Source organism: Brachyhypopomus gauderio, chromosome 3, assembly GCF_052324685.1.
Source record: "Brachyhypopomus gauderio isolate BG-103 chromosome 3, BGAUD_0.2, whole genome shotgun sequence".
NCBI classification, from domain to species: Eukaryota; Metazoa; Chordata; class Actinopteri; order Gymnotiformes; family Hypopomidae; genus Brachyhypopomus; species Brachyhypopomus gauderio.
The window spans coordinates 4,145,958-4,160,039 of NC_135213.1; the positions used below are offsets into that span (position 1 = coordinate 4,145,958).

The 14,082-nt window shown below is 45.3% G+C and overlaps 2 protein-coding genes across 5 annotated transcripts; both read left to right on the forward strand.

Moving 5' to 3' along the window:
* Positions 1-111: 111 nt before the first annotated feature.
* On the forward strand, positions 112-9,317 carry ccdc125 (coiled-coil domain containing 125). Of its 4 annotated transcripts, none has more exons than XM_076998996.1 (12): positions 112-383; positions 609-884; positions 1,543-1,601; positions 3,098-3,217; positions 3,342-3,419; positions 3,628-3,713; positions 3,919-4,001; positions 7,521-7,633; positions 7,769-7,876; positions 8,019-8,163; positions 8,255-8,367; positions 8,642-9,317. In XM_076998996.1, exons 2-12 carry the CDS (start codon positions 611-613, stop codon positions 8,972-8,974), a joined length of 1,512 nt encoding a protein of 503 aa, XP_076855111.1. In that variant the 5' UTR covers positions 112-383; positions 609-610; the 3' UTR covers positions 8,975-9,317. The 4 variants fall into 4 exon arrangements, with proteins under 4 accessions (XP_076855111.1, XP_076855109.1, XP_076855113.1 ...); XM_076998994.1 differs by having other exon boundaries at positions 132-383; positions 548-884; XM_076998998.1 differs by having other exon boundaries at positions 132-383; positions 548-884; positions 8,255-8,405; positions 8,642-8,820.
* Positions 9,318-9,811: 494 nt separating this feature from the next.
* Positions 9,812-13,928, forward strand: fam151b (family with sequence similarity 151 member B). Its single transcript, XM_076999000.1, has 6 exons — positions 9,812-10,005; positions 10,213-10,335; positions 10,768-10,927; positions 11,876-12,093; positions 12,334-12,469; positions 13,530-13,928. The coding sequence occupies exons 1-6, from the start codon at positions 9,891-9,893 to the stop codon at positions 13,678-13,680; spliced, it is 903 nt and encodes a 300-aa protein (XP_076855115.1). The 5' UTR covers positions 9,812-9,890; the 3' UTR covers positions 13,681-13,928.
* The last annotated feature ends 154 nt before the right edge of the window (positions 13,929-14,082 follow it).

Below are 14,082 nucleotides of genomic sequence, written 5' to 3' on the forward strand. Positions count from 1 at the left end.
AACAGAATACATGTGTGTGAATGAGAGATGGAGGAGTTTGATCTGCTGTGGAGAACCCTAAACGGGTAATGCCGAAAGAAGAAGCAGTAGTATTGTAACGGAGAGACACGTCATAGTTACGTGTGATGAACGTCACGCTGCACCGCGCGCCCAGCTCGTTACGCAACACTCCTGCACGCACTCGGATCAGATCCAGCCTGCAGCTATTCAAACCTCGCCTGGAAGTGACACCCGTTCCAGCTGTTTACATGTGTTACAAGGTCTAGCCTCCTGGATCAGTAAAAATAAACAGTGTAAGTGTGACTTCTTCGCCGTCACTGGACGTTTAGCTGAAACTAGATCCTCGTCTGTGTGTGCGCTGTATCCACACAGGTGTACTCCAGGTGAGTTTCTTGGGTTCCTCCATAGTTTCAGTGGCATCTTGTTTGGGAATTTAAGGAAGGGATGAGTAATTTATATTAAACGAAGAGAGCACAGAGCGCATATACACGCAGACACCAGATGGCTCTCGAAATAGCGGATCACTCCATACTTTCCTCTCCATCAGGGTCTTCACATGCCCGATTAGTAGCGCCGTTGCGCCTTTGCGTTTTTCCTGCTGTTGGCAGCGATGCAAGGAGCCAGAGGACAGGGGACAACAGAAGACGACATGACGGAGGGAGACCTGGGCGACGGCATGGGTGCCCGGTCCTTATCGCACCTGGACACTTCCCACAGGACCAGAACCGGGACCAAAGGGAACTTCACGGATTTGTTGACCCAGACGAGGCTCTCCAAGCGGGGCGGTGAACCCTTCTCCTGGACGTCGTGCAGTGCCATGTACGCCACTTTCAGAGAGGAGTTGGAAGCAGATCAGGTCTCACACTGGAGAGAGAGAGACTCAGGTAAACCACACCAAACATGCCATCATGTTTAAGGTTTTGTAACTTCACGTTATTTTGTCACATTAACAGGAAATGTAATAATTCAGAACGACATAAGCCATTTTTGGAACAGCATTTCTGAAGTTAAATTAAGGTTAAGGTTTCTGAAGTTAAATAAAATGTAAGCAGGATTAAGTTTTTCCACCCTTCTACAAGATGAAATTCCTAGGACAATCACTTCCTGTTCGTGTCCTGTTCTGATAGCTTCTGTTTGCTCTCCTTGTTGACTCTGGTGTGTTCTGCAGAGCATGTCAGTACCAACACCTGCTGCATCATAGTTCTGCTAACATGGCGCCTTTGGGAGCTTTACGTACAAAAACAGATCATTTTCAGACATTGGTTTCTTGGATGCCTAATGATTTGTCATCTGGTTTAATACTTATATCAAACACTGAAACACAACACAGTGAGTGTCTAACACACGTCAGCTTTTCCCCTGTGAAACTGCTGCATGAGGCATTCGTTTGGCACTCCACTGACCTGGGATCAGAAGTAATGGCTGAAATAACTGCAACGTGAACAGGAATCTGTTTTATTTGTTTGGTGCTTTTTCTGAACAGCTGTTACCATGACAAAGCTTTACACAAGCTGGTTTTACTATCATGCTGCTCTCCCATAGACGCCAGTGTTGAGGACTCCAGTGAGGTGTTACAGAGAAGACTGCAGGAAGTTACGGAGGTATGACGGCTCCACACACACACACACACACACACACAACACTCATCACAACCACAAACTCACAGAAAGATTTGATTTGCTCAGTTTTGCTATGCTTAATCAGCTGATATGTTTAACCAATACTTTGAAATATAATTAATTTTTAATGGCATTTTGTGAATAGAATTTTGCACGCACAGGAAAATGCTTTTAATGTAAAAACACATGATACAGTCCTCTACAAAAGTATTAGAACAACAATCAAATTTCCTTTTTGTTGTTCCCTGAAGACATTTGGGATTGAGATCAAAAGATGATTGAGAAGAGTTCAGAATTTCAGCTTTTATTTCCTGGTGTTTACAAGTTGTTAAACTTGTTAGGACATATTACTGTTTGTATTAGACAGCATTTTTAGGTGAGCAAAAGATTTAGAAAAAATAATCATAACATTTGGTGGCATAACCCTTGCTTGCGATAACTGCCTCCATCTCATCTCATCAGTCCAGAACATTGTGTTCCAGAACTTTTGTGTTCCATCTTTGTACTTCTGTGCACATTCCAATCTGGCCTTTTGATTTCTCCTGCTGATGAGTGGCTTGTGGTATGGCCATATGTCTCCTCTCGGTCTTCTTCAAGCAGTGGAGTCGATACCTTTACACAGTACCTAACTACTGTTGTTCTTCTTGGCCGACCTGTGTGACGTCTGTTTCTCAGTACACCTGCAGTTTCTTTCTTTTTCAGGACATTCCAAATTGTTGTGCTTGCAATGCCTGATGTTTGTCCAATAGCTCTGATCGAGTTTCTCAGTTTTTCTCAGCTTCAAAATGACTTACTTTTCTCCCATAGATAGAACACTTTTCTTCATGTTAATTTCATGTCAAGCTTTTTTTATGTTTAAACCCAGACTACAAACTTATACAAGTCATACAGAGCTGTTTAATGTTTGAACAGTCATGGTCTGGTGCTAGGGAACTGGTCTTGTGACCGGAGAGGCAGCGATTCCCAGGCCTGAGACCACGACTAAGGTGCCCTTGAGCAAGGCACCTAACTCCAACTGCTCCCCGGGCCCCGGGCTAGTGCTGCCCACCGCTCGGGTCATGTGTGCACCACAGCCCCCTAGTAATCACTAGTGTGTGTGTGTGTGTGTGTGTGTGTGTGTGTGTGTGTGTGTGTGTGTGTGTGTGTGTGTTCTAACTGCACAGATGGGTAAATGCGGAGGACAAATTTCAAACTCTTGTCTCATACTCCTCTTTTGATCTTAAACCCAAATGTCTTCAGTGAATAACAAAAACAAAAGAATTTGCCTCGCTGTTCCAATACGTTTGTAGAGGACTGTAGGCATCAAGAGCTGTATTCACGAGGCTAATGAATCGATTCAAACACTGGGGCACATTGTGGACATCAGTGCTGACATGATGAACATATTGGCACGGTGGGTTTTCACAATGGGGAGACCAGGACTGAGGAGGGTACCGTTGAGCGTGGAACATGACGTCCTGGGCTGTTGTTCCCCGCAGGAAGTCGAACTGTTGCGGACAGAGCTGGAGGTCACCCATCGACACCTGGAGGGCAAGCACGAAGCTCTGAGGATCTTGCAGGGACAAGTAATGCCCATCGATCAGTTGTTACGCTGTACTGTACGAAATACAGTCCGATGCATTTCCATTCACCACACCTCTAGCACAGTAGGAATGCCTCATTGGCCATCGGTATGGTTTGATCTGACTTGATATGCATGTCGTTATTGTTCCCACCATGAAGGCCATATTGGACAAAGCAACCAGCCACACCAAGATCTTGCTCCAGAAGAGTGAGGAACGAACCAAAGCTCTGGAAAAGGTGAGGTCTTCATGCCAGGACCTGATTTGATGCTCTAGGGTCATCACTTGTATTTTACACTCTTCTGAAATTTTGATGGACCTGATTAGTCCTGGTATTGTGGAGATGCTTCACAGACCAGGATGGCACTCGAGGCCACTTACTGTATGAAGGTGGGCCGGTGTGTTTTCAGACTGTGGTATGATGGTCTGAACTCTCTGCCCTGCAGGAGGTGAACGCTCTGCAGTGGGAGATCACCTTCAACCAGGTGCAGTTTAAGAACATAGAGCACGCATGGAACCTGAAGTGTGAGAGGTGAGTGACCGGATGTTAACACCTCTTACGCAGTTGCTAATGGTTGCTAGCAGTGGTTGCTAATGTCTGCTAGCAGCACTGGGTACATATGCGTTTGTTGCTTTTCTGCGAAGTCTCGAAGGAGCTGTTTTACGGTTTTGCTTACTTCTAAGATTTTACATTTCATAGTTTATTGTGGACATTGGGGATAATCTGTCTGGATCAGGGTGTGTGCAGAAAACAAGGCACTGAGTCAAGGCCTCAGCAAGAGGATGGAACAACTGCAAGAGCTACAGACCGAGAACTCCTGTAAGTCTAATTAATGCTTGTCCTCTAATTGATGTCTGTCCTCTAATTAATGCTTGTCCTCTAATTGATGTCTGTCCTCTAATTAATGCTTGTCCTCTAATTGATGTCTGTCCTCTAATTATTGCTTGTCCTCTAATTGATGTCTGTCCTCACAGCTTAGTTGTTTGGACCCGGTTTAAAGGAATACACATGAAAGCTAATGTTTCTTTTAATGAATACAAGCTGGTTGGCTGTGGCTAGCGTTATGATAATGAGATGGTACTCATTATAACAAGGCTGAATTTATTGCTGATACTATTTTAGAACATAACATTGATTTTCTGTGTTTGACTGAAACCTGGCAACAAACAAATGACTACCTTGCACTGAACCAAGCTATGCCAACTGACTATCAATTTGTGGACAAACCATGCTTAACTGGACGTGGTGGAGGACTAGCTATTGTGTTTAAATCAGAGTTTAAAGTTAAAACTGTTCCAGTCCCTCATACGTCTTCATTTGAGTGTTTAGCAGTACTAATTACTGCTGCTAGCCCTCTACTGATTGTACTCGTTTATCGCCCCCCCCAAAACATCTCCTGTTTTTATTTCTGAGCTTTCTGAGTTACTCGCTTCATTATGTCCTCTTTACTCAAACATTTTGCTGCTTGGTGATTTTAATATCCACGTTGACTCTGGTAACTGTCCACTTGCCAAAGAACTTTTAAATGTGCTCCAGTGTTTCGAACTTACCCAGAACGTAGACTTTTCTACACATAATAAGGGTCATATTCTGGACATTGTTTGTTTTACTGGCATATCACCTACTAATCTCCATGGTATTGATGTAACTATATCTGACCATAAGGCTGTTCTCTTTGATTTTACTCTACCATGTTATAAGCAGGGGAAGTGTAAACCACGCCAGTTCACTTTTAGAAATACAAAGAATATCAGTCCTCTTGCAATTATGGACTTATTTGATCACACTGCTACACCTGAAATAATGGACCCTGATATTTTATTAGCCCATTATGACAGAACATTCTCTTCTATTTTAAACAGACTGGCTCCTCCCAAAACTCGCACTGTTACATTTTCATATTCGGCTCCTTGGTTTACACCAGAGTTGCGCAAACTAAAAGCTTCTGGACGATAAATTGAGCGTCTTTGGAAGCGAACTGGTCTGACTGTGCATGGCCATGCTTACAAAGACTTTGTGGCGAACTACAAGGAAGAATTGAAAAAAGCTAAAACTTTTTATTACTCAAATGTCATTCAAGGTGCCCATGGCAATCCAAGAGCTCTTTTTTCCACTGTTAGTAAGTTACTGCATCCTGCAAAATGCTCTACCTTAGTTCCATCTACTGAACTATGTTGTCGGTTCATGGCGTTCTTTAACCAGAAAATAGCTACAATCTATTCTCAATTTCCATCCAATCTAGCATCTGCTGATTTTGATTCTTCCTCTACACGTTTTAATGGCAGCTGTCTGTGCACTTTCAATACTGTGCAGGAAGGTTTCGTCTCACAGTTGATTATGACTTCTAGAGCCACCACGTGCCAATTAGATCCGATGCCAAAATCCTGGGTCAAAGCTTGCCTTACCACAATTTGCCCTTTTATTACACAGTGCGTTAACGCCTCACTGATCGCAGGTCTAGTTCCAGCTTCCTTGAAGATGGCTGCCATTACTCCTGTTTTAAAGAAAAATGGCTTAGACCCTGAAAATCTGGCAAACTACAGGCCTATCTCCAATGTTCCTTTCCTCGCCAAAACTCTAGAACGGACGGTAGCTACTCAGTTAACTGAACACATTGAATAAAAATGAGCTGTTTGAGGTGTTTCAGTCCGGCTTTAGGAGAAATCATAGCACTGAAACTGCACTAGTGAGGGTGGTTAATGACCTTCTTATAGCAGCTGACCAGGGGTTGGTAAATTTACTCATACTATTAGACCTGACAGCTGCATTTGACACAGTCTGCCACAAGACATTACTAACTTGGCTCTGTAATCTAATTGGCATATCTGGAACTGTTCTTTCTTGGTTTCAGTCTTGCCTTACGGATAGGCAACAGTTTGTTTCAATTGGAGGTTTTAGATTTTTTTATCTAAAACGTTAGATAAAAAAAACATTTTTTTCATTTTATCACACGGTGTCCCTCAGGGTTCAGTGCTTGGTCCACTACTTTTTATACTGTACTTGCTCCCTCTTGGTGACATTATTAGGGGTCATGGGCTACAGTTCCACTGTTTTGCTGATGATGTACAGATATACATATGCACTAAACCTTCTGTCAGTCTACCGCCTCCTGTTCTGACTAAGTGTCTAGCTGATGTGAGGACATGGATGAAGGAGAACTTCTTGAGTCTAAACAGTAACAAGACAGAGGCTATATTAATTGCTTCTTCTGGTACACTCAAGAAGATTGGCAATAGTGCTGTCTCTATTCCTGAAGTTACTGTCACATCATCAACCCAGATCAGAAATCTGGGAGTCATCCTAGACTCAACCCTCTCATTTGAACAACACATTACGAACATCTGTAAGACAGCCTTTTTCATTTAAGGAACATTGCTAGGATCCGACCATTTCTTTCCCATACTGCTGCTGAGGCTATTGTTCATGCATTTGTGACATCTAGGATTGACTACTGTAATGCTGTATTGCATGGACTCCCGGCTCGGCTGTTGAACAGGCTTCAGTATGTGCAAAACTAAGCTGCAAGTGTTTTAACTCATACCAGATCCTGGGTGCATATTACGCCCATTCTGGAACGTCTTCACTGGCTCCCTGTCCAGTATCGTATTCAGTATAAGGTAATTGTGCTGGTGTTTAAATCTCTGAATGGCTGTGCACCATCCTACCTCAGTAGTCTCCTTCAAACATACTCTCCAGTACGCACCTTGCGCTCATCAGAGCTGCACTTGCTCAAAGTTCCTAGCAGCAAGTTGCGCACTATTGGTGATGGGGCCTTTAGTGTGGCTGGGTCAACGTTATGTGCACTATTGGTGATAGGGCCTTTAGTGTGGCTGGGTCAATGTTATGTGCACTATTGGTGATAGGGCCTTTAGTGTGGCTGGGTCAAAGTTATGGACCTGTTGGTGATAGGGCCTTTAGTGTGGCTGGGTCAAAGTTATGGACCTGTTGGTGATAGGGCCTTTAGTGTGGCTGGGTCAAAGTTATGGAACAGTCTGCTGCTTGAGTTACGTACTTGCCCATCTGTCACTATATTCAAGGCACATCTAAAAACCCATCTTTTTCAGTTGGCTTATGGCTGAGCCTATGTTGTTTTATTTGTATTTTTGTATTGTATTTTAACGTTAAAATTGTATTTTAATGTTCTTATATTTTCCTTCTATTGTTTGCTATTATTGTGCAATGTCCTTGGGTGTATTGAAAGGCGCTTATTAAATAAAATGTTATTATTATTATTATTATTATTATTATTATTATTATTATTATTATTATATTATTAGAATGTTCTGGGAAGAGTGTGTATTAATGGTGCTGTTGATTGGTTCTCCTGATGTTCTCCAGCACTGAGTCAGCAGTGTCTAGAGCTGCTGGGGTTACTGAGCGCTCAGGAGAGAGGAGACTTCCAGAAGACCCAACCTCCATGCAGCAAAGGGAGAGAGGGATCTTCACTGGAGGTGGGATGGATGGATGGATGGATGGATGGATGGATGGATGGATGGACCAGCACGAAGAATTTTAAGATGGACAAATGGCTGGCCAGTTGGTTTGACAGACAGACTGACATGTGCATGGATGTCTGTGTGTGCCAGCTGGCTGTGTACGGGGCGTGCCAGTGTGTGTGCGACGCAGGCGAGCCGTGTCCCTGTGCGAAGAGCGCAGCCGCAAGCCGCAAGCAGGTTCTCCAGCTCCAACAAGAGGTACCAGCGTCCAACATGGCGGTTATGTTCATCCACGACAACAGCATCCAGCACTAGCTAATGAGACGGAAGGAGTATCCATGGATTTGAGCACTTGCCAAAAATGTGTGTTTGCGTGTGTGTGTGGGTTTCTCCCTGTCAGCTTGAGCAGCAGAGGAGGAGGAAGGAGGAGGCGTATGTGATGGTGGACGCATTCCGCATTGCTTTTGAGCAGCAGCTGCGGAGGGGAAGCGAGGAGGTTCTCCGGCTGGCCGCGTGTGACGGACGCTTACCGCCATCGCAAAGAGGTGCAGGGGTCGGCGTGCAGAAATTGCCACGGCTGATGCGACGCACGTGACGTGTGCCGTTACTGAGTGCGTGCTGCATCCCCCGTTGCAGGGAAGCCGGGCGTGGCCAGCGTGGCTGAGAGGCTGAGAAGGTTCCTGCCGTCCGCCAGGGAGGGAAACGTCCCAAACGACCCCATGGAGACCCTCCAGTTGTTGCTCGATCTGGTCCGTGTGCCTGACTCTGCGATTCATCACGTGACAAGGTTTACATATAGTAGCAGAGAAATCGGGTGGCATAAGTATAACTTTTAATTGTTCTACACCTCACGTGACCTTTCCGCATCGATTTACAATACTACGCAGACTACAATTATGCTAAACTATGCAGCCACCTAAACGGCATGTGGCATTCAGCACAGCTTTTCCCTGTGCTCTCGTAACAATGAAAGGCGGTTACAACAGTCAGACACGTGTTTACCCAGCTGTGCCTCTGTGTCAGCTGTGTGACAAGGAAGAAGCCCTGGCACATCAGAGGAAGGTGAGCTACATGCTGGCCCGTAGCTCCGAGGACCTGGACAAGCGCGCGCAGGAACCCTGCGTGTCCCGGCACCACGCGGGGGACGGAGGGGAGGCCTGCGGCTGCTCGGCGGACAGCACCGCTGGCCCGTCTCCCCATGATCCTGGTCCCATCACCGAGGTTGTGGACAGCACCTGTGGCCCATCTCCCCATGATCCTGGTCCCATCACCGAGGTTGTGGATCTTCAGGAATTTGACGGTTCGGTGGCGGGCCAGCCAGGCGACGCTGCCGTGAAGACAAAGGTTGATGATTGAAGACACCTGACTTATTTTAGAGTCTTTACGTTACTAATGTAATCACGTATCTGCTTTTTAAGTAAACTGTTGTGAGAACCGTTGAGGTACACAAAGAAGCCATTTTAAAGACACAGAAAAAAGAAAAAAGTACATTGAAAGTTAATGTTTATTTCTTTGTAATCAGATTTATACTGGAAAAATATTCAGAAGTTGAATTATCTATGTATAAGTGTTTGTATATTATACAATATATAATATTGCGTAATTACATTTTATTGGTGTTAATATTTTAATATCTACTTAATTAGGTTTATCTTAGGCCTAATATATTTCTTGAATAAAGGTACATTTTTGCACCAGATTTCACCTGTTGATCGTTAATAAATAATAATACTACATTTTATTTATAAGCGCCTTTCACAACACTCAAGGACACTACAAGAAATAAAACAAATTATGGAGAGAACACAATACGCACCAGAGGACACAAAACATACAATAGACAATAAAGTAAATCACAGGGAATAGGCTATTGTGAACAGGTGAGTTTTGAGTCTAGATTTAAAAAGAGGAAGAGAATCAATGTTACGGATGTCAGGTGGGAGGGAGTTCCAGAGTTTGGGAGCACAGCGACTGAAAGCTGCTTCCCATGGTACTCATACAAGCAGGACAGGTGCAATGTGTTGGAATGAATGAGTTTTAGAAATAATACGAACAGCTGTATTCTGAACCAGCTGAAGCTTAATTTATAAAAAAAATTAACAAATAAAAAAACAGCCATTAAAATTATTTTTTGTAAATGTAGCGTGAGAACGTGAGAACGAACTTCATATCCCAGTGTGCAACACGGCGGAAGTGCTTGATTAATGCTGTCCGTGCGGAAAAAGGATTAGCATGAAACTTCTTGAAGCAGAGTTGGAACTTATCAAAGCACATGGGCATAAATAAACGCAGTCTGCGCCTTTACTGCACATGTGCCGTGATTCTTATCGCAACGTTTGTATGTGTCGCCTCGTATCTTTGGTTTGAAGCGCCGACAAGCGCCACAGGTTGGTGTATTTATCTGTCAGTGCTAAGGCAGGTGCCTAGTTAAGTGTACACGGACAGCCAAACTGCACTAGCTGTTTTGTAAAGCATATCTAACTAGATAACTTGGTTATTTTGAATTGTTGAAAGATTTGACAGACTCCAGTGGAAATGGGGGCGCTAATGTTTATCATAATGCATCTAAAACGACCTGACATTTTCTGATTCAGCGTCCATGCGGGACCAAACCTTGGAGTTCTTCAGTAAAGACTCCATGCAGGTGAGGGACGCTGCAGACATCACCTGGTATCATGCCGCCAACAGCAAGGACAAGATCAACGAAGCAATTAAAGGTGAGGATCAATCTTTCAGGTTAAGCGTTATTTTATATTTAACGGATCTATTCCTAAAGGCTTATCTATGACAGAAGTTTTTAGGACTTTAAGCTCTAGTGCATATCTCCTTCCATATAGCCAAAACCTTTTGCAGAGATTTAAAATGTTGAAGGACACTGGCAAGATCCAGAAAGATGTTACGTTGTCTTTGTCTTTTAGAGAAATTAGAGCAAACCATTTTTGATAGAAACGTAATATAATTTACTATTAGAACTGGTATGGGTTTTGCAGGACTGGTTGTGAGGTCTCCAGGAGCTGCTGGTCTCCAGGAGCTGCTGGTCTCCAGGAGCTGCTGGTCTCCAGGAGCTGCTGGTCTCCAGGAGCTGCTGGTCTCCAGGAGCTGCTGTTGGTTTGATCTCAGATTTGTTGGTTCTTGCCTCATCTGTGTAGGTCCTGCTCAGATGATTGAAGCCGATGTTCTTCTCAGGGGTCATGACCCCCAGGAACCCATTATGGCACACCCTCCTCTTACAGACAGTGACATCACACTGCAGGAGTGGCTAGGGGCAGTAGAGAACTCAAACAAGGGAATCAAACTGGACTTCAAAAGGTTGGCCAATGCAGCTGCATCGGAAATTTAATGAAACGTTTTGTCATTTCAGATTGGTTATTTGTTGTTTTCTTAAATTGTGCAGACCGGCCCATACTGTACATATTAGTGAAAGGCACTTCCAGGTCTGGGCTCAATAACCAATAATCTTAATAATAATAAAAATCTTAATAATTGCTTTACTATGCCAAAGTTCATACAGTTTCACACCATTCAAATTTCCTCACGTACTTGAGAAGATCCAGAAAGACAATCAGAATGATTTAGATATGCAAACAACTTATTTTGGTTTAGGTGTAAAACATAGAATTAGAGCAAACTATATATAGGAAGAGATATTATACGTGACTATTCAATGGACAATGTGTTGCTGCTGAGAATGATGGCCATTTTGTTTTTTCATGAGCTGGTCTCCTCCTCCTCCTTGGTTACCACAGGACACATTTTTGTCTGAGAGTGTTTATTAGTATGGCTGCATGGGACTACATGGGAGTTGTTCCTGTAAAATTTAAGTGCGTTGGCAAAATGACAGGAAACTGACCAATGAAATTAATGTATTTCACTACAAGGGCGGGCCTATAGCAGCATGGTCTTAGCATTCTGAAGAAGGGGCTATGGTATAGTTAGTGAAATGTCCCTGTGTATGGACATGCTGCTTTGCTCATCTAACTACACATGCAATAGACATCGTGTTTTCAAGGGGGGCGTGGAGGAGGGTGAGGGGCGTGTCTGGAGGAGGGTGAGAGTCGTGTCTGGAGGAGGGTGAGGGGTCGTGTGGAGGAGAGTGAGGGAGTCGTGTGGAGGAGGGTGGGGGGGTCGTGTGGAGGAGGGTGGGGGGGTCGTGTGGAGGAGAGTGAGGGGCGTGTCTGGAGGAGAGTGGGGGGGTAGTGTGGAGGAGAGTGAGGGGCGTGTCTGGAGGCGGAACCAGTGACCTCCTCTTCTGCGCAGCCTGCCGGCGGTGGAACCCTCCATGGCTCTACTGGAGGAGGCTCGTGCTCGACTGAAGGGGCCCGTGTGGCTCAATGCAGACGTTCTTCCAGGGCCTGGGGGCAAGGCCACACCCCTGGACGCCCAGGCCTTCCTACAGGCAGTGGCTCTGGGAGCCCAGGAGGACGTGCTGTCCTTGGGCTGGACCACCGGATGGTCCCAGGACTCAGACAACCCAGGTAACGCGTGTCCCTGAATTGTGCAACCTTCTTAATGCACAAGGATATTATTTGGTGCCTCTCATGCCAAGACATTGCAAGATTAAACCTTTTTTCCCCCCCACACTTGATAACCCGTACGATTTGTTCTAGAGTACGTGTTCTTCATTAACATCCTGAGAGGCCTCGACACCATCTGGAGCTCCATTACAGACTGTCGTCAGCGCTGACTGCCCTCCTTCATCCTGCGTTGGTTTCTAGGTTACGGCTGGGAGATGGTTCAGCAGATGGAGGCGGTGTGTAGGCCCCTGGGGCGGCCCGTCACGTTCCCGGTGCGGGCGGCTCTCCTGTCCAAGTCCTTCCCACAATTCCAGTGGCTCCTGCAGCAGTCTGACAGGTGGGCGGCGTCTTGGGCAACACGGTGCGTTGCTATTGGGTGAGCCGGATGCTGATGTGGCTCGGGTGTGTGCGCCGCGGCCTGTTTGCATCTCGAGTGGCTGTACGCAGCGGGCCACTGATGGGCTGGTTGATTGGTTTCGTGTTATGTAACAGACGCAGCTCATTAAAATCTCTTTGAAGCACTAGTGGTGTAATTCGAGGTCTTGTTCGAGGCTGGAACAGACACACTCCATTAAGCTGGAAGATGCATGGAGTTGAAGTGCTTACAGCAGGCGGTGCGCTGGTACTAATCCATCCCCCTTCCCCCACTCCCCTGAGCACTCCAGCATCCAGCCCCGCCCCTCCCCCTCTCCCAGCCCCGCCCCTTCCGCCTCCAGACCTGTGCTGTAGCAGCGAGTGTACAACTTGACGCCGCCCCTCGCCACAAGGCCAATCGGGGGAGTTGCACGTCCCGGTCGCCACGGGAATCACCGTGGAAGAGGGGGCAGTAGTTGAAGCCTTTTGCCATGTTCACGCTTTTGTTGTGAAACAGTCAAACACGCGGGTGCAGTCAGGGCGCTTATTGGGGAGGTGATCTACAGAAAGTCAAACTACACAGGAGCTAAGCAACATACACGGGTCCTCTGTGAACGTGCAAAACAAAAGAGTTTGTCTTCAAGACAGGTGTCCAGCGCACAAGCTGCTATCAAAACCTCCGGGACAGAAGAGATAGAAAAATGTCTGGGCATCTTTTGGTTGTTAGTTTAATTTCATTTGTAGTACCCAGAACAGTTAAATACACAGAGGAAATTAAGAGTTCATTAATATTAATACTTCAGGTTTGGATAATTGATAATGGTGTCAGGAATACGGGAATGAAAACATGTGTCCATGTGTATAAATGGAAATTCTGAACATGTAAGTATTTGAATGAGTAATAACACTTCACAATTTATTATTGTGCCGTCATACATACCAAACGTAGTGTCCAGTAATATGGTGGTATGTTCATGTTGTTGACGTCATTATGCACCTCCTCCTTCCTCCTGTACTGTCCATGGTCTCTGTCCGTCTCTCAGGTACACCCTGACCATATGGACGGGCCAGAACGATGTGCTGGATGTGGAAGATCTCTTACCCTACAGGCAGCACTTCCACAAGTCCAGGATCTACTATGATCTACTGGATTCCCAGCTTTCCCAGTTTAAAACACTGCCTGGGTACATGTGAAAGGAAGAATGGGATTTCTGAATGGGCGGCTTCCTGTCCTGGGGTGGGTTTCCCGAAACGTTCGTAGCGCTAAGTACTTCGTAACCTCGTATGAAACGTATGAGGTTAAGAAGTACTTGGCGCTAAGAACGTTTCGGGAAACACACCCCTGTTGAGTACAAGTGACATGTTGGAGCTGACAGGAAACACTGAACTGGTTTACTGGGCAGATTCATGACTGTAATTCAGGGAATAAATGACAAAGCATACCGAGTCATGGTGGAATTCAGTCTTTTACACTGACAGTATACGCAACACTTAAACTACAGTTTCAGTTCTGGAAGGATGTAATGGTGCGTCTTGCCTCAATTCACTACGTTGCAGTATGACCTCGACAGTGGATTGACTTCAGTGTTGGGTTTT